This window comes from Chenopodium album, chromosome 27, assembly GCF_948465745.1.
Source record: "Chenopodium album chromosome 27, dcCheAlbu1.1, whole genome shotgun sequence".
Lineage (NCBI taxonomy): Eukaryota > Viridiplantae > Streptophyta > Magnoliopsida > Caryophyllales > Amaranthaceae > Chenopodium > Chenopodium album.
The window spans coordinates 31,104,992-31,125,955 of NC_137860.1; the positions used below are offsets into that span (position 1 = coordinate 31,104,992).

General features: G+C 34.4%; 3 protein-coding genes across 3 annotated transcripts; 2 read left to right on the forward strand and 1 right to left on the reverse strand.

Annotated features, from left to right (window-relative positions):
* Positions 1-653: 653 nt before the first annotated feature.
* LOC145621586 (bifunctional phosphatase IMPL2, chloroplastic-like) lies at positions 654-6,178 on the forward strand. Its single transcript, XM_081676309.1, has 9 exons — positions 654-1,080; positions 4,229-4,307; positions 4,462-4,556; positions 4,642-4,691; positions 4,936-5,060; positions 5,190-5,256; positions 5,339-5,428; positions 5,533-5,644; positions 5,742-6,178. Exons 1-9 carry the CDS (start codon positions 726-728, stop codon positions 5,810-5,812), a joined length of 1,044 nt encoding a protein of 347 aa, XP_081532435.1. The 5' UTR covers positions 654-725; the 3' UTR covers positions 5,813-6,178.
* Positions 6,179-6,228: 50 nt separating this feature from the next.
* Positions 6,229-11,860, reverse strand: LOC145621585 (26S proteasome regulatory subunit 10B homolog A-like). The gene is made up of 10 exons (XM_081676308.1): positions 11,654-11,860; positions 9,870-9,989; positions 9,263-9,399; positions 8,170-8,331; positions 7,968-8,054; positions 7,776-7,862; positions 7,544-7,681; positions 7,246-7,437; positions 7,061-7,159; positions 6,229-6,428 (listed from the first exon to the last, which is right to left on the reverse strand). The coding sequence occupies exons 1-10, from the start codon at positions 11,748-11,750 to the stop codon at positions 6,354-6,356; spliced, it is 1,194 nt and encodes a 397-aa protein (XP_081532434.1). The 5' UTR covers positions 11,751-11,860; the 3' UTR covers positions 6,229-6,353.
* Positions 11,861-15,542: 3,682 nt separating this feature from the next.
* Positions 15,543-18,763, forward strand: LOC145620253 (putative receptor-like protein kinase At4g39110). The gene is made up of 2 exons (XM_081674892.1): positions 15,543-17,177; positions 17,409-18,763. The coding sequence occupies exons 1-2, from the start codon at positions 15,543-15,545 to the stop codon at positions 18,339-18,341; spliced, it is 2,568 nt and encodes an 855-aa protein (XP_081531018.1). The 3' UTR covers positions 18,342-18,763.
* Positions 18,764-20,964: the final 2,201 nt, after the last annotated feature.

The following is a 20,964-nucleotide window of genomic DNA, read 5'->3' on the forward strand; positions in this document are numbered from 1 at the left end:
TCTATGTGTTTTTTAAAGATTGAGTTAATTTAAGGCGAGAGTAAAATTAAATGTATAGGAAGTATCCACGAAATAGACAATAGGGATGGATAGAGTACATATATTGAATTATTGACAGTGTAAAGCCAAGCTTGCAAAAACATTTTTCAAATACATTATGATTTTTTATTTTGAGTACATACAATACTTAGCTTAATTCGCTGATAGCTTGACACAAAATTGACACCGTACTACCATCACAAACTTGCATTTACAATTTTTTTTTTTTTTTTTTTTTTTTTTTTTTTTGTACAATTTTTTTTTTTTTTTTGAACTTGCATTTACATAAAAAAAAAGTTGCATTTACATAAAACTTGATCGCCTGTAACAAGGTTCTAATCATCCAAAAACAACGTTGTCCACTAATTTTTTTTTTTTTTTTTTTTTTAAAGAAGTTTCGTCCGATAATGCAGAACCTATTAGACTCCAACTAATTCTAGTTTGAGCTAAATCAGAATTCTCAATAAAACTTACTTTGTTTTTCATCACGTTAATCAAATTACGACAACAACTCTCTTAACAGCAGATCAACCTCCACGATTAATGAAGTGCATAGTCTAAACTAGTTCTCGAGTTCTCGCCTTCTCGGGACAAATATGGGGACTATGCTACTTAACAGAACAAACCCCTTCATTTACCTACTCACCACTTCAGATTCCCGCCCCTTTTCTCTCTCCTCAGCGCAAATGTACTCCCAAACTCACCTCCTCTCTCATTCTCCCCCTTTCCTTTCTCTCTCCTCAAATTCCTCCACATTCATCCCCAATCTTCATCCATTTCAATCGCTTCACTTCTCTTCCACTTCTTCTCTCTTCTCCTCAAGTTTTTCTCTCTCTTCTCGACCTCACCTCGCTCCGATTTCAATGGCGGCGTCGAATTCGGACCTCTTTAATCATCCGATTGAGGAAGTACAACTCGGCTTCGACAATGGTGATCTTGATCGATTCGCTGATGTTGCGAATGAGCTCGCTGATGCTTCCGGCGAAGTCATCCGCGGTTTCTTCCGGAAGAAATTCGAGATTCTTGATAAAGACGACTCGAGTGAGTTTCAATTTTCACGATTTCTGCTTTGAATTTGAAGTAATTTACTATGATTTTTTGTTAATTAGGTCAAATTTTAGTTGTTTGATTGTTTCAGTGTGTTTTGATTTATATTTGGAAATTCAATTTATCATGATGATTGTTTTTAACATCAGAAATTAGTTATGTGAGAATTCAAAATTGATTGAGAAAATGCGGTAACTGATATATTTTCCTATATTACTACATAATTTCTGGCTCAATTTGTTCAATTTTCAGTTGTGTAGCATTTACTACCGTTGATTAATTTGTAGCATTTTGCCGAAAACATGCAGATTCAGTATATACATATTTTGATGACTGATATAGTTTGAAATATGCATATTTCTCAATAGATAGTGTAACTACATGATAAATTCCTAATATATACATATTTTTATCAATTTTAGTACATTAATTTGGTTGTTTGGATCATCAGTGTCTCATGATTGCTTCTGTATGTCTGTAACTCTATATAACAATGACACTAGTTAGCTATTCCATGATTCGTTCATTGAAATTCAAGTTGTTTTGCTCTTTCTCATGGCTGCATAATTTGCTACTTCTAGTCAAGCTCTCAGTTAGGTTACAGGACTGATTTTAAAAAAATTGAGCCCTAATACTGCTTTTTGTTGCTTATTCATGTGTATTCAAGCATTGCTCAATTACTGTTTCGATTATTGAGAGATTTTCTTGATTTTGATTCTAAATTAGTAGTTTCATCACTCTTGGTTCACTGATTCTCTCCGTGACTCTGTGTGTTATGGTTGTTAACTTGTTTTAGTTAGTGCTGTTATTAAGGAAACGAGTTTGAAATTGTAGCTGAGTCATGGAACCCTAGGGCTGCTGGAAACTGCATTTTTCTGATAATTTTGTTCATTTATATAACGAAAAAGCTGATTGTTGATTTAAGGATGTTTATTGTTCTTCTGATTTTGTATAAATTAGAATAATGAAAAGGAATCATATTGTTTGTTTACCAATCTTGTTTGTTCTGATCAAGACTGACTAGTCATCCAAACTTATAACTTCAATAGGTGTTGGCTGTTGAACACTGAGGCAGATCTACGCTTAGGCTGATTCACTAAGCTTAGGTTACATCATACTCCTTTTTGTTTGTGGTTTTTGAGACTGTTTTGTCACCTTTTTGTATGTTACCTAATCTAATTGCCAAAATAATGAAAATCACTTGTTATATCAACAAAGCAATCGTTTTTTTAGCACATCATAAATCAATTCTGAAAGAACTTCAAATTTTTATGACAAAATATGGCGTGATCTTTTTTTTATTTATATTTCTACAATTTTGGCAAAATGTGCTATATTTTCAGCTGTTTGGTTACTTCGGCCAGTCAGTCCAGGAAGCTTTCTATCATCAATAAATGTGTACCGTTCTAGTTTAATTGTATTGACGACTGATATAGTTTGAAATTGATTTATGAAATTTGCATGTTTCTCAATGAAAAGTATAGTTTGTAATAAAAATCCTGATACATACTTATTCTATCAGTTTTAGTATTTATAATAAAAATCCTGATACATACTTATTCTATCAGTGTCTCATGCTTGTTGTTTCTGTATGTTCTGCAATTTTGTATAACAATGGCATTAGTAAAGCTCTGTAATTCGTTCTTTGACATTGAAGTAAATTACTCTTTTCTTTATGGCTGCAGAATTTGGTACTATTAGTCAAGCTCTCAGTTATTAGGTTACATAACTGATTTGACAATAGGCAAGTAATTTTGAGTTCTAATTCACCTTTAGTTGCATATATTATGAGTATTCAAGCACTGCTCAACTTCTCTTTTGATTTCTATATCAATATTTTTATTGATTTGCTTGTAGAAATTTAATTTTATCATGTTTAGTGTACGGATTCGCTGTGTCTCATGATTGTTTTAGTAAGCTCTGTAATTGTGGAAACAAGTTTGAAATTGTTGCTGTCATAGATTTCTGGAGCTGCTGGACACTGCAATATCTAAGACTATTGTTCACATGTATTATGTTTTTGCTGGCTGACTGTTGCATTCATAAAGAGTATTCTAACGATTTTGTATGCATTGATTTTGCATTAGAATAATGCAAGACTATATTAATGAATAGAAAAAAATGCTTCAAATCATTGTTTATTCTCATAGAGAATGACTAGTCATCCAAACTTCTAACTTCAATTTGTGTTGACTTTTAAACATTGAAGTATATTTATGCTGAATTGATTAACGCATCATAAGATTTTTCCATGAATTGATGTTCACAAATCGATACTTTTTTTGGTTCTTGAGGCCAAACATTTTGTATCTTATGTTGTCTGATTACCAACATTATGATATTTACTTGTTCTTATGTTCTATTAACATATGTGTTGAGGATCACCTCTTACGTCATCATAGTTTATAGATCATTTGGCCAAGGTTTACAAATTTGGACTTTTGACTCTTTTCACTTGACTTATTCGAGACAGTATTGTGAACTCACATATGTCTGACACTGCTTCACTTAGAAACTAATCCGATCAATTCATCATTAAAATGAATGCTGCTACTTTCTATTTTTCACTTTCTGTTTTTTTTTTCCTTCACTTTTTATGCCTTTGCATGCTGCTACAAAACAGTTGGCAGCTAGAATAATTGTGCCTCAAAATGAATATGTAGTAATTATAGCAGTGATCACTGAATATGTCTTAAAACTGCCAGATATACTTGATGTTTTGGCAAGATTTTATCTTTCACCGAATAGAGCATTTTTTTTTTTTTTTTTTTTTTTGGAGAAACACTTAGAGCATTTAACTAATGTACTAATGTTTATCTGGAACCTTTGTTTAATTTGGCATCTATGTACATGTACATTAAAAATCAGTACATTAAAAAATGAACGAACCTTGTGTGTGTGTGTGTGTGTGTGTGTGTGTGTGTTGTATACACAACAGTTTCCTTATATAATCTTTCCTATGGTACTTCCAAGGGATGAATTGGTTTATGCTTATATTATTGGATTGATCTTTTGCTGAAAATTTAATGATCAACAGATACTAATTTTCTTTTTTCTTTCTCTGAATGATACTGAACTGCTCCCAAGTTTTGATGAAACTAGATCATTCCCAGATTTTGACATTTTATAATATGAACTCTAGGTCCAGTTACCATTGCTGATCGAACCGCAGAGGAATCAATGGTTACCATTATCATGAAACATTTTCCGTCTCATGCAATGTAAGTTGAAGTTGTGAGCTTGTATCATCATACTGTCATTTGATGATCATGAGTGTGACTTTCCCTTCAAGACATGGGTTAGCCTTATTGCTGAAAGGAATTAGTAGTACAATGATGTTCAAGTACTGAACTCTGACATTGTTTTTATTTGCAGTTTTGGAGAAGAAAATGGTTGGAGGTGTAAAGAAAAACATTCAGATTACGTATGGGTTTTAGATCCTATTGATGGCACGAAGAGCTTTATAACTGGTAATTCCTGTCAATTTTCTTTCATATTTAAATGAAGTTTTGGTAATTTGATGCTAAGACTCACTTTCCTTGTACATATCTCCAGGAAAACCTGTATTTGGCACTCTTATAGCTCTTTTGTACAAGGGTAAGCCGGTATGACTCAATTGTAATTTGTGTGAATCTATGTAAATGCTGTATAGATGGTTTTTGACTGACGTCTTCTTTTGAAAAGAATTTTTAAAGAGAAATTTGCTGTGCTGTTTTAATTACTACTGCCTAGCGATAATCTTTACAGGAGTTTTTACATTGCTATAACATGTCATGATTGGCAGCTATTTAGGTGCTGTAATTTCTATTGCTTCCCCTTTTATCAATGTTTTGATGTTAATGCTTGCAGATTCTTGGTGTGATTGATCAACCTATTCTCAGAGAAAGATGGGTTGGTATAAGTGGGAAGAGGACTACATTAAATGGGCAAGATGTGTCAACACGAAGTTGTACAGATCTATCACAAGCATATTTGTAAGTCTTCTTATTTCTCTTACAAACAGTATTCAGAATTATTGGCCTTCATTTTTGTTGACCTCTTTTAATGACAATATAAGTTGGATGAGCATAAGCTTCAGCTGTATTTCTGCTTGCCTTGTTAAGGTACACTACAAGTCCCCATCTTTTTGCCGAGGTTGCTGAAGATGCATTCATTCGCGTTAGGAATAAGGTATATCATATCTAATTCGCATTTGCTTCCGCGTAGCAACTACAATGTACCTTGCAAATCTAATATCAAATACTTAAATCAGGTTAAAGTGCCACTCTATGGATGTGACTGTTATGCTTATGCTCTTCTAGCTTCTGGGTTTGTAGATCTCGTAGTTGAATCTGGCTTGAAGGTGAGCTCACTAATCTTACCAAAAATCTTATATTCATCATCTTAAACCTGTAAATGTTTACTCTTTTTTCTTTCTGATTGATTTAGTTTCCTGGTTAATTTCAGCCGTATGACTTCCTTGCATTAATACCGGTTATAAAAGGGGCCGGTGGGACTATAACTGATTGGAAAGGCGAAGAATTCCACTGGGAAGCTTCACCGGAATCTAAGGCAACAGGTGCAAAAACGTGACTCTTTATCGTCTTAGTTGAGTATTGATTCTGTTCGTATATGTTTGTGCATATTTGTTTTGACTTTTTGTACTCTATGTTTAGAATTTAATGTGGTTGCCGCCGGGGATGCTAAGCTTCACCAACAAACCGTCTTATCACTGGGTTGGAAGTGAGACTATTCTGATATGAATTCAATTGAATTCTTAGTTTTGCAGCTTAAAATTTTTTACTATAGGCAAATTATCTAAAATATTGTAATTTATTCTCAATTAACTCATACATTTGTTTATTGATGTTGCTGCTGCCAGTTCTGAGCTACTGAACTTCGAGATTTATGCAAGGTTTCTAATGTTCAGCAGCTGATGATGTCAAGTTTTACCAAAAGGCTAGTAGTTCTGCTAGATTTACCTAAACTCCATTTACATCTTAAAAATTAGAACACTAATTAAATGTTAGGGGAGTTCATTAGTTTCAGATTTAAGACATGCAAAATGTAGTGTGTTTTTTTTTTTTTTTAATAACAAAATTATGGTCCAAATCTTAGTTGAATCCTGTAAAATAAAAGGGAAAGAACTTGAAGCATCAAGGCTGAAGCAAATTGAGAATTTGTTATAAATTGAAGCTAGTAATGGTTTAGGTTAAATAAACCATAGTTGCGACTTGAAAAATTCACAATAGAACAAAGAATTACAAGAAAATTTGTGAATTTTTGTACTAATCCTTTCCAAAATCTGCAGAATAGGTAGCACTCGACTCTAGCTTTTTTGCTTCGTTTAGTTTTCTCACAGCCTGTAGAGCAAAGAAACATCATAAGTAATTCAATCACATAAATAATACTATGCACCTTTATAAAATTACTTTCAAATTAATGATCAAATTGTGACATAGACTTGCTTGCAATTTTAAAAATTTTCTAACTACTAATTTGACCATTGGAGCTTAAAAATGAAATTAACTCGGGCAAGCTAATTTGCTCAAGGAAAACTTAAAAAGAGGAGCTAAAACTGATTTGAGTGTAATTTTGTCGTGTTTTTCTAAATTAATACCAAATTAAGAATACTTATTCTTAACCCTAATGGCTACATATGATATAACGATACCTTAAAGTTAAATTTAAAAAGCCTATTAAGAAATTAAGGCTCATTTACATCACAAGCTAGTAGTTAAGACATTGGGGCACAAACTAGCTACAAAAGGGTTTAACTAAAAATCTTATGTGGCATAACAAGCTGATTTGCTTACCATTGAAGATTTGGGGTTGCTCTTAGCACTAAATTTGCTTTATTCTAAACATATTAGGGAATGGCTTAGAAACTACTCGGCCAAATATGAAAACAATGAATGTGTGTAGCACTGGGAAAATTAAATGCTCCACAAGTAAAACTCATGCTCTTTAACGGTCTGATTATGACAAAAATTACCTTCATGAAGTCTTCATGAATCACATAATCTCTCTCAGCACGTATGGCTGACATACCGGCTTCAGTACAAATGTTCCGTAGATCGGCCCCATTAAATCCCTGGAAAAAGAAAAAGGCAACATATTCAACATCAACACCTTGATAAAGATGGGGTAGCAGAAAATAATAGGCAAGTAGAAGATCACCTCTGCGAGCTTGACAACTGCTTCATAGTCGATCTCACCATGTTTGGCAATCCCAGCAGCATGGATTTTGAGAATTTCCATTCTCGACTGTTCATTTGGCAATGGAATCTCAATTTTCCTATCTAGACGCCCTGGACGAAGAAGTGCAGGGTCCAGCACATCTGGTCTGTTTGTTGCCATGATCATTTTGACCTGCACTTTCAAAGTACAATGGGTCAAAGGGAAATATCAAATTATCGCAATGCAACTACAAATTTATAGCAAGATTCCTCTACAATGAGTATCATAGTCATAATACCTTGCCCAGCTGATCAAAACCATCAAGCTGATTCAGCAGTTCCATAAGAGTTCTTTGAATTTCACGGTCAGCACTTGTACCCTCACTGAATCGACGACCTCCAATAGCATCAATCTCATCCATGAAGATGATGCAAGGCTGAGAATAGAAAAATAAGTCGTAACCCACAAGAAACCATTTAAACCAGTACCCTCATATTGCGATAACTACGTTAAATGCTGTGCTATCTCACCTGGTGTTCTCTAGCGTAATTGAACATTTCACGGATCAGTCTTGCACTTTCACCAATGTACTTATCTATGATAGCACTTGATACAACCTATAACAATATAAGAAATAACAGTTATTTACATAATGTATGTTACCCTCCAAAAACAAATCTTTATAAGGATGCAACCATTTCCAAATGCATATGCTGTAATACCTTTAGGAAATTGGCATCTATATTACTGGCTATAGCTCGAGCTAACAATGTTTTGCCAGTCCCTGGAGGCCCATAGAGAAGAACACCCTGTAAAGGAAAACATAAACACAAATTTTGCTTTAGCCCAACAAATATCACCCAAAGCATAAAAGAAATCACCTAAAAAGAACAAAGAAAATACAGTACCACACAAAGTCTATACCTTTGGAGGTTTAATTCCCACACGAATGAAAAGCTCAGGATTCATCAGTGGAAGCTCAATGGATTCCCTCAGTTCTCGGATTTGATCAGACAGCCCTCCCACAGCAGAATAGCTTATATTCCCAGGATCTTCATGAAGCATATTGTATACAACTGGATCAACCTGCATATGCAATATATGAGAACATGATGCGACGTGGCAAACAGAAGCCACAGAACCATAGGCTTCAACCATGAACTAAAGCTGCAACAACAGTATAATAAATTCTCACTTTTCATGTACAAGAATTACACAACTAAATAAGTGCTTCACAAACTTAAGCACCTATTTTTTGCATCTTGGGATCACCACATTCAATTTAAAGCATGAATGAAACATTTAAATGTGGTCGCTGTAGGAAGAGGGCATCAGAAATTCTGATAAAGCTAGCCTGTGTCAAATAATCTGGATATGACTTAGTGTTCTGTGGTGAAATCTGGGTAAGAGTTATTCAACTAATATAAGCTATAGATTATTTCAATGGAAGATGTATAAACAGAAAACTTCCCTACAAGCGACCCAAATATATGGAAAAGAAGCACCCAACAGAATGAATCTATCTATGAAGAGCAAGCTTCAACAAAACATCCTGTGCGAATGAATTCATTAGAATAATGATTAGTGATGTCAGTTGAAATTCTCCATTTAACATCTTAATAAACTAGACAAAACCCTTCTTGAAAAAACCGTTTACCTTCAGATATGTTAAAATCTTTCACTACTCTTATCATTTATACTTTGAGCTAGCATAAGGCATCATGCAATGAACTAACTCCAATACTGTTTGAGGCACATTCAAACTCCAAAGCACCCATCGACAACAGTAACGATTTTTCGACATGTTTTGACATTTAAGTTCCAACATTAGCTCATGATAACACCCAGCCACCCACTGCCTAGCTCAGCTGGCAGTGACATTTAAATAAGTTTACAATTAAGAATCAACTAAGCTTCTGGTCAACCCCAATCAACCAAATGGATATCATGGCAGAAGTAAACACAAAACTCAGATGCAGGAAAAGGTAAAACAGAAAACATAAGAGGAGAAACATACTTCGCGAGGAAGAGCACGCATAATGGTGAGGGTAGTCATGTCAAGTACCACTCGAGTTCCAGAAGTGAGCTTTTCTTTGTCCACTTTGCTACGACAACCAACCACATACCTTGGTCCACTGCTAGCTTTCACAATTACTGGCACACATAAACACATAACTCAGTCATTTATATGATTGGATCTATTTGGTACTGCAGTACTAAATGACCAAGGAAAAAAGTTAAGGGAATAAGGGTTGTTCATGTTATGTGTACACGTACAAGTACTAATTACAACACTTGGATAAACAGAGTTATATCATTGATATGAAGCAAAGAGGACATTGAAATAGATAGAACAAAAGCATTTTGTATTAAAAATCTCATCATAGATAGAATAATTAGAAATAAGCCTGCAACCAAGACTTGACACACCATAGTGGAAGACCAAGCAACAAAGTTCACATAACTCTAATCCTGCTACTAATGGACGAGATTCTCAATTTTCTTTATTAACAAAAAAAAGGACAGTGGCAAAAGATCAACAAATCCTAGGTAACATAAGGTAACAAACCAGCAAAATGAATTTAGTGGTAAAATGGACAAGAAGAGATCAAGAAATCATTTACATCTCTCATTGTCAAGAGGCCTTAGGACTTCTCCAATGATCTGCCCAACACTCTGGAGAGACTTCAGATCATCCTCTGTTTTAGCGTAGTCCTTTTTGGCACTTCGCAACTCTTCCTTCACTGAAAATTTAGAAATTAGATACATTAGCAGCAGCCTTAAAAAAGGAACACACTACAACAAAAGGACAACACAAATGATCCGCTACTGGAAACAGCAAAATATCACACAATACTCTCCTCCAACCTCAATAGTGATAAACCAAAACTCATTACCACTATTCGGCATCTTCCATAACTGTCACAACTGATGAAACTAGTTGTTTTTCATATACTTGTTTAGATATTTAAAAAGCATAGTTTAAATTTCAAGGTTTCAACACAAAACCTAAGTGACAATTTTATTAGACTGAAACGACCATCACTACTCTTAAAACTAGTGGGTTTTTAACATTGCTTTCACTCACTAATGTTATTAATCTTAGGTCTGAATTTCTGTTTTTAACACAAAACTTAAAGAGCAATATTTTTAACAGTGTCAAAGGCATGCAATTTTGCGCGAAAACAGAATAATAAAAGGTAGACAGCATTGAGCACAAATTGGCCGTTCACTTGAGGCTTACTAAAGCTTCATTAATGAACAAATGTTGATTGACAAAAAATAAGTTAAATACAACTTCCAAAGTTGGATTTTGAACTGCCTCTTGTATTGAACAGGTTCATACGGAAAAATCAACTATGTGTCCACTGTCCAGTTTACAAACATTACTTAAATGGATGGAGATATATTACTCACATCACATCCTCCATACATTCTTTTCTAATGCCGAAATAAAAATTCCAAATAAAACACCTAAAGTGAGTTTCTCAAACTTTAGAATTTCAATTTACTAAAATCGCAGCTATCAGGAAAAGAAAAGCATACTGCTTCTTCAGCAGCATTAAGATCATTTACTTAAGGTTAGTTATAGTGTTGCTTGTTTATCACTACCTCAGTTAACTTGACCATAGCTTAGCTTAGAGTTGGCAACAAGTAGCCTCTCCTGTTAGCAACTCTAGACAGATTCTAATCACAAAATCGCAACACTAGTTCATAATTATTCAATAATTTGAGATAAAAACCCTAGCACAAGCTATAATTTCTTATTAAACTCAAATTTAGGTTTAACATTCTTCAAATTTACTGCTTCTATTGAGGCTACAATCATTTTCTTGAGGCTAAGTGTTGCGTGTGCATCACTGCATCTATGCAACTTAACCACAGAGTTCACAACAAGCAGTCTTCTTAACTGACAGGTTCTAATCGCAAATTCGCAGCACAAGTTCATATTAATTCTACGTTTTGATTCACAAACCCTAGCAGAAGCAAAATTTTCTCAATTATCTCAAAATTTTGGCTTAAAATTATTCGAAAACTAACGATTCCAGTAACATGCACTAGAATCTTCAGATCAGATACGAAATTACAGCCAGAAATCACAAAAACAAATAGCGAAACAAGTTTCCATAAATTTTCAAACATATAAACGAAAATCGAAAATCAAACTTAAACATATCAAATTCCACTTCGTTTACACTGGATGTTGATTTCTCACAACATCAATTAACTAATTCGACTAGGAATTCATCAAATTCGACTATCTCATAGCAAAATTAGATATAAATTCATACAAATTTGATATCGTAAACTGCTAAACAAACTAAAATCAGATTCAAAACCCTAAAATTCAATAACCTAGAAATTAATGGTGAAAAAAGGCAGAAATTAGGGATTTAGAATGAAAAACCTTTTCTGCTTCGAGATTCAAGCTCGCGATGTTGAAGGAGCTTCTTATTGTATTCGGCAACAGCGGCCTTACGCTTAACCTCTTCTTCGGTCGACATTAAGGAGAGCTCTGAAGAATAGTGCAGATGATCTCCGATGAGAGAGGAGAGAGAAAGAGAGAGAAGTTTTTGAGACTTGCACAGAGTAAGGAACAAGAGTATATAGTGTACTCCGTAATTTCTCTCAGTAATTTTTTTCTTGAAGAGCAACCCTCTCAGTAATTTAACAACCCCTGACTTTAATTTTTACTCCCTCCGTCCATAAATTACATTCATGTTTGGAAATTTACACGGGAATTAAGGAGGGAAAAATAAGACAAATAACAATAATTAGATAATACAATAGGAAGTACAAAGATAGATCAGTTATTACTCATGACATGTCATCAATCCTTTGCAAACAAAAAGATCAATCACATGCTCCTAGTTGAAACTTTTTAACCAATGATACTCATTGTAATTTGGCACAAGAATTGTGAGTGAGATTAGAAAATGATGAGTGAGAAAGCATTTAATGTAAAACAGAAAAAGAGAGCTGATTTACTTAAAAAAAAAACTTACCAAAAATAGAAAGGAGGAATTTAGTTTTGGAATACCAAAAATAGAAAGGAGGAATGTAATTTAGGGACAGGGAGAGTATTTTAATATACTGGTATATACAAAGTAATTTTTAAAAAAACTTTGTTTTTTTAATTTAGAGTAAATATTTTTTTTTTCTGAAACCAAGCTGTGAATATTTAAATCAAATCAATTTCCGCAAAGTTATCAAACTTTGGGAAAAAGGTCCAAACGATACACTCTTTACAACCACTAGTATCCCAACGTGCAACATTATGAGCTAGAGTAAATTTTATTCACCTGATTTAAACTATTAGTAGTTATTACAGTAAAACCTATTTTAGTTGTAATTTTTACATTAGACTTTAAAAAAGAATAGATTTTATTAAATGTTAATAACATAATTATAATTAGGCAAAACTAACGAGCGCCTTGAGGTGTTAGATAAAAAACTAAATGTAGATTTATTAATTTGAAATAAACATTTATTACACCGATCGGCACATGATTTTGTCATACATACATTCCCAAATTAATTTGGAGTACCATTTAATGAAATATATTTGATTATAATCTAACATCCCGGGGTGCTAGTAAGCAAGATCATATGATTATTAATTTAAAGATCAATGTTGTACCCATGCATAATAGTATTTGACAAGAATAAAAGATAAAACTAATAAACTACGAAGAAATTCACAATTTCACCCTCAATTCTCAATTTCCTCATCATGCAATTAAAGATATGTATAATCAAAGGTGTATTTTAAAAAATCTTGTAAAGCATTTGTGACAGTTTATTTAGGACAAAAGGAGTAATATTCAGCAAAAACTCTTATATAATGGAAAACTTGGTTGAATAATGCTCCAGGGAAATTGGAGTTCACATTCCAAAAAAATTCTGTCATTAAGTGCAACTTGTAGGTTTTTACTTTTTATGTTGTACTCCGTATTAGTTATTAGCCTAATTCATCATAATTGAACTCTCTAAGTATACTAAAATGGATGTTTTCCCTCACTCTCATCTTTATTAATTGCATAATTAGAAATTTTCAAATTTGTCAATGTATAGTTTTACTTGGGAATGAATACACTAATGTTACTTCTACATACACAATATACAAAGTTTATAGTACTACAACTCTGAAAGTGTTGACCAGTGCATGATCATTGCAAAATTATTTCTCAAATTTGATTTCTTACTTTTACAGCTTCATGTATGATAAACTTTATTCAAACAACACCTTGATAATTGTAGTTTTATTCTTATAACCCCCCTCTTTCCATTTGTTAATACATGCAACAAGCTGACACTATTATACACGGTAACACGGATTAAAAGTCTCGTTGCATATATTGAGTAATGGAGAAATTTTATTCCATGTTGTTAGTATGTTTAGGAGTGAAGTCATGAAACAATTAAACCAATATACACAGTACAAATAAAAAAGTTGTTTCTTGCACATTCATATATATTTTCATATTCCAAATGTAACATAGAGTAGGTTGGTACATGATACACAATTACAGAAATTGTTTGCTGAACACAATAAAACTAATAGGAAAGTATTGTGAAGTTCTAGTAATATACTACTTGTACGAAGTATGAAAGAATAGAAACTAATTTTTTACAAGGGGCAACTATGAAATTTACATACAATCTTCACTAATCTCTTGATCAATCCTTTCCAAAGTCAGCACTATAACTAGCCATTGTCTCCAATTTCTTTGCCTCACTTAATTTCCTGACAGCCTACAAAGCAAAGAAGAAGCATAAGATATTCAAGCACAAGCTGCATAACAAAGTATTCTAACCATTCCAAATTAAACTGTGATGACATTGAACAGGATCAAAATCGCTTATTTATCATTTTGAACATTAACTCTTGCAATGTGTGTATGAATGGCATAGAACCTACTGAGCCAAAAAAAAAAAACCGAAATAGTGAATGTTCTGGGCAAGGTGAGGAATGCTACAAGTAATAGTTTATTGCAGCTACAACAGTTAAGGAATATATTTAAGCGTCTGTTCTTTTTAGCTAAATTTCAGTTCAGTTTAGCTTTTGATTTCCTTCTCTTATAAACAGTTTAATTCAGCTCAGTAAATCACTAAGGGCCTGTTCTCATACGATTATTTTCAGTTCAGTTCAGCTCCTAATTTCCTTCTCTTATAAAATATTCAATTCAGTTCATTTTAGCTTAGCAATAATAAGTTAGGTTCAACTTAGCTCAGTTCAGTCAATGAGAACAGGCCCTAAATCAGAACATGCTCTACGTAACTTACTCTACATTAAGATTCAAAAATTTAATTAATTAATACTCGTACTCACTAAGTATATTGGTAAGAGATTTACATCAATCGAATAATAGGTAGATTAAGTGAAAATTAATTATAGAAATAATAAACACTCGAATGTAGCAGGGTGCATCCAAGTTATCTTGTTCATTTGATGATAAAATGAGCAATAATTATCAATATGAGCATTTGGATATATTAGGTATGTGGAACAAGAACGATTAGAATTACTCTCCTAATCCCTGATTTATGTCTTTATTTCCAATCAATTTTAAATTGTTAACAAGTTCTCTTTCAGCAAAAATATGATCTTAATTGCACCTACTTACAAGCCACACCACAACCGATTTACTGATTGTATTGTGATCATTTCCACCTCATACAATATACTCAGTAACATTCTTAACGATGGATTGCAAAGGTAATACGGAGTACTACGTAGTTTGTACTAAGATAACAGTTTATTTGCTATAATAAAGCTAAAAGAAATCAAATTTAGCAGACAAGCATATACAAGTACATAATAGCATGCAATGTAATTTTGTATTTTTTGTCTAATATGGGAATTGAATGGTGAATGAGTCATTGACTATGTCAAAGATGTTAAACTATTGATTTCAAAAAAAAAAAAAAAAATGTTAACTCTGTATTCATTGACAACCCTTAACCATCATATATTTGCTAATTAAATCCCAAACATAGTTCACAAGATTTCTATCTAAAAAAAGCCAACATCAAACCAAAAAAATTGGCTAAAATTTTGGACATTTGCCTTAGTTTACCATTACCATTCATCAAAAATACACAAAACAACAACCAACATTTCTCAAAGCAAAAAATCACCTCCGATTTTCAAGAGTGAGAAGAAAAGAAAAAAAAAACAGCAAAAATCTCCTTTTACTTTGATGTTTTTGAACAACTTTCCTTCAATTTCTCTTGCTTTTGTTCTGTTTTTTTTCCCCTAGTCTACCCCTTTACACCCTCCTGGGTTAGGAGGAATGATGTTGGACAAGAGAAAAAAACCACTTACCCTTCATTCCTCCACCCAAACATTTTTATCATCCTTACCAATCTCTTCTATGACAATATTCGCGCTCCTCCCCCTCGTTCTTCTCCTCTCCCTTCCCATCTCCACCCTCGCGGCCCCTGTAGCTACCTTCAACCCGAAAGATAACTTCTACATTGCTTGTGGAAGCAACGAAAAAATAAGCACCTCTGATGGAAAAACCTATGAATCTGACCAAGATGCTCATGGGTTCCTTTCGGCGGAGGACAAATACCTTGTGTCTGACCCTAATGCAAATGTACCTTCTAAGATATATTCTTCTGCTAGAGTTTTCTTAAAGGATGCAACCTACACATTTACATTGCAGGACTCGGGTTGGCATTGGGTTCGACTCCATTTCCTCCCAATTAAGACCGATGTTTTCAAGCTTGAGTCGGCTAGTTTCAATGTGTATACCAATGAAGTCACCCTACTTCATAGTTTTAGTGCCACCAACCTCACAATGAAGGAGTATCTCATCCATGTTAAGTCCCAAAGGTTTTCTATTAGGTTTGAGCCTCAGAAAAACTCGGCTGCTTTCATCAATGCCATTGAGGTGTCTACCGCGCCAGATGAGTTGATTGGTGATTCAGGCCAATCTTTGTCTCCCGTGGGTCAGTTTCATGGCCTGAGTCATAGCTCACTCGAAACCATGTATCGAGTCAATGTAGGTGGAAGCCTAATCACAGCTGATAATGACACCCTTGGTAGAACATGGGTCCAAGATGATGGGTTTATCAAGAACAAAAATATGGCCAAAGATGTCAATGTTCAAACCAATATCATCAAGTACCCTGACGGAGTCACCCCTTACATAGCCCCGCAAACGGTGTATGCCTCTGCAGCTGAAATGGCTGATGCTAACACCATGGAGCAAAGCTTCAACATTTCGTGGGAGTTTCCGGTTGAAAAGTCTTATGATTACTTAGTAAGACTACATTTTTGTGACATTGTTAGTACAGCCCTTAATGACTTGTATTTCAATGTGTACATTAATGGTAAAACTGCAATTTCTGCGTTGGATTTATCTTCAATTACGGGTAAATTAGCCACCCCGAACTTCCAAGACATTGTTATTGATTCTTCTTTGGTAGATCAAGATAAAGTCTCGGTCCAAATTGGACCGTCCACACTTGATTCCGGTGCTAAAAACGCTATTCTCAATGGGGTCGAGGTGTTCAAGATGAACAACACGGTAAGTAGTTTGGATGGAGAGTTTGGTCCGGATGGAAAAGCTGCTTTTGCAGGCAAACATAAGAAAACAGTCGCAGCAGTCGGGTTTGCTATGATGTTTGGAGCCTTTGTCGGGTTGGGAGCGATGGTGATCAAGTGGCATAAGAGGCCTCAGGATTGGCAAAGGAGAAACAGCTTCTCCTCCTGGTTACTTCCTCTTCATGCAGGGGACTCAACTGTCTTTGGTAAGAGTAATTATGGGTCTAATAAAAGTAGTATCTTCACCACTGGTGGCCTTGGCCGTAGGTTCACCTTCGACGAGATCAAGGAATCAACCAAAAACTTTGAAGCCAGTGGTGTCATTGGTGTTGGAGGATTTGGCAATGTTTACATTGGAACATTGGATGGCACTCAGGTTAATCGCTTTAAAATGCTAGCACCAGTATTAAATTTTTTGTTACAGTGTTTTTTAAAGTAACTTTGAATGAACTATTCAATACTGCACTGATTAAATTGATACAAACCAAACAGATTTTACTAAACATAAACTTAATTTTATAAGTCAGACTAACATTTATAAGGATGACGAGAAAATACCTTAATATCAGTGTTTGGACATTGACATTGATCTCTCAATTATGAACAGGTAGCAGTCAAGCGAGGCAACCCTCATTCAGAGCAGGGTATCAACGAATTCATGACCGAAATACAGATGCTGTCCAAGCTTCGCCACAAGCACTTGGTGTCTTTGATAGGGTATTGTGACGAGAATAGTGAGATGATCCTGGTGTACGAGTACATGTCCAATGGACCTTTACGCGACCACCTCTATGGAAAGAACATGCCTCCATTATCTTGGAAGCAAAGACTCGAGATCAGCATTGGAGCAGCTCGTGGACTTCACTACCTCCACACAGGGTCTGCCCAAGGGATCATCCACCGAGATGTCAAGACAACAAACATTCTCCTTGACGAAAACTTTGTCGCAAAGATGGCAGACTTTGGACTATCCAAGGATGGTCCAGGCCAACAAGCAGACCATGTCAGCACAGCAGTAAAGGGTAGTTTTGGGTATCTTGATCCAGAGTATTTCAGGAAACAACAGCTTACTGACAAGTCAGATGTGTACTCATTCGGAGTAGTCTTGCTTGAGGTTTTATGTGCTCGCCCTGCCATCAACCCGGCCCTATCTAGAGAACAAGTGAACCTTGCAGAATGGGCAATGAATTGCAAGAGGAAGGGAATGCTGGAAAAAATCCTTGATCCAGTCTTAGTTGGATCGATAAACCCAGAATCGATGAAGAAATTTGCTGAGGCAGCTGAGAAATGTTTGGCTGAGTATGGGTGTGACAGGCCTACAATGGGTGATGTGCTATGGAACCTGGAGTATGCCTTGCAAATTCAAGAGGCATCGGCGCAAGGAAAGACAGAAGATGCTTCTACAAACCTAAATTCTACTGCAGCTTCTGCACCTGTGGCAGTGGAACCAAACGCTATCATTCCTGAGCAGACACAAGCCATCGATGAACGATCCGGAACTGCTCTACTTGCCCAATTTAGCAACCTCAGTGGAAGATAAAAAAAAAAAAATAAGAAAAAAATCTATTAATTTTTGGAAAATTGCAAATCAATGCTCATGTACAGATGATTTTTCGATGGTGATGATGGAGGTGGCTTTGTTTTTTTCGCTGTGTTTTCTCGTATGTCAAAACAATTCAATGGTGTTATTTAGTGATGTTATAGCTTGTTCTTGTCTAGAATGATTATTTCTCTCAAGCTCTGGTGACTGGCGCGCAGTGTAAACTTACTTGCAGATAATAACTTATTAATGTTTGTGTTGTCTTCATGGATTCATGTATATATGTCAGAGATGAGAGGCAGTAGAAATTTTTTTGCTTAGAAAATTTCCATGTAAACTATTGATAACATGTTTTCAGCTGAATTAACTTTTTAATTTCTTATCACTTCAGATAGATTAAATCAGTACTGCAACTCTAATAATCCTACCCATATTGCAAAAAATCAATTGAAATTCAAAGATCACACATTCTCCACTTTATTGAAAAGATACACAATAATACATACTTCGTATGAACTATGAAGTACAAACTACAAAGTATAACACTATACCATCGTTTGATCTATCAGTCCAATATCAGTTTATACTTTGTAGTCATACTTCAAGAACAAGATCTAAAACTTTGAGGCATTTTGATCTACTCGTACAATATCATTGTAAAGTCAGTAAGTCACACTAGCTATAACTTATAATTTACATGTATAAACTCGCATACATACTAACTGAAGATTTCTTACTTACCGGCCAATATAGTTAATTGGATGTGGATGTGTGTGTATTGCTCTAAGACATGAACTATGGATGCCGAGGCTAATGACTTTGTGGCACGATAGCTTGGTATTCCATGACCATCTAAGATTCTAAGCTAATAAGGAAGATGAGCAACTAGTAGTATTTTGCCTCTCACGAAGTACATATATATAACGTAATGGTGGATTGGTGATAAACGGAAAAGATCATGTTAGATACAACAATTTTTTTATTTTTTAATTTTTGCGGCAAAAATTAGACAGGTATTTATTATAAAATCTCGATCACCATGTCCTTTTAATCAAATACAGAGCCACATTATTCAATGGCTAGTAGTCGTCATTAGTTTACTTCCAATGTGTCGAAACTCTCAATCATTAAGGGCATTTATCCGTCGGGACTCAGGAGAAGGAGGGGGCTGGGGTTGCTATTTTTCCTATTCCTTATTGCCTTAACCAAAAATAGGAATTAAGGATACATACATCAGATACATTGATGCGTATTCGATTGCATCAATATAGTTTATTATTTGCATCATACATGGACACATGGTGCCTCTAAAAAGAGGTATGCTTAAAAACAGCTAAAGATAGAACAAAGAGCCATATACGTCTAAAGATATATCAATGGCTAAGTCATACACAACTTCCGCCATCTGAAAATAAGGTGAATGCACATGCACATATTCAGAGGCTTAAAAACACAATCCACTAAATTTAATTTTTCTTTGATGTTATCCAATTTAATTATCCACTAATTTTATTTTTTTTTCCTTTTACTTTTTCCAATCTAATTATATTCCCCACACGATTGATTATTGAGCAACTTCAATTTATGACGTCTAAAATAAAATATTCTTCTAAGTTCCAAACTCTTTTTCTCATCCACCAGCTTATATAGTATATTCATGCATCTCATCCATATACTTATATAAATAGGTAGCAGCACTAGAGAAGGCTTTCCCCATCACCCCAACCCCAAAATCCTTCAATTGCAAAATAATGGAGAATAAAACAAGGAATGAAGATGTTTTTGACATGGATGTTCTGGAGATGAATCTTCCACAAAAGTAAGTAAAATCATTTATGGGTAGAGGTGATTTAAGTGATAAATTAGGTTCGGGTTGATTGGGAACGGGTAAGATTTTATCATTGAGATCATTATGTTTTATTCAATTCAATCGATTATAGTCGTATGAATTTACAAAAATATATGGATCATTTGATTTCACATATTGTTTTTTCACACTTACTCATGTCTTTAGTTTAATATATACTTTCCCACTGTTTGAAAATAAATTCATTCGTTTTTTGCTAAAATATTTAGTTATGTACATCATATGTATATAAATTATGAAATGCTAATACTTTGAAAATACTGAGATTTCAAATCGATGCCAATTCATGGTCAAGGTTTATGAAGACAAACCTTAGGAGGGAAAAAAAAATGTTGCTTTTTTACTTAAAAAATATGCAAGTATACAATAAAAGGATTCAAGCTTCTAATCTTTGAATTGTTTCTTGATTTGGTTAGTAGGAGAGGGTTATCCCGATACTACTCGGAAAAATCAAGATCATTTGCATGTTTGGCGGATGTCCATACATTGGACGATTTGAAGAAACAAGATAGGAAGCCAAAGAAGCAGAAGAACTACAAAGATGAAGAGACCATGAAGGCTCCTCCATTACAGTGCAGGCAAATATCAAGCAAAACACAGCCTCCTATGCCTTGCATAGGCGTTTAAATAGGCGTTTAAAAGCCATTCCAAATGAAAGTACGGTTTAGAATGTCACAAAAGATGAGACATTCTATTCCTTTTTTTTAGGGATTAGAACAATCAATATATGTTGGTCTTTGGTGAAAAAATTTTGTA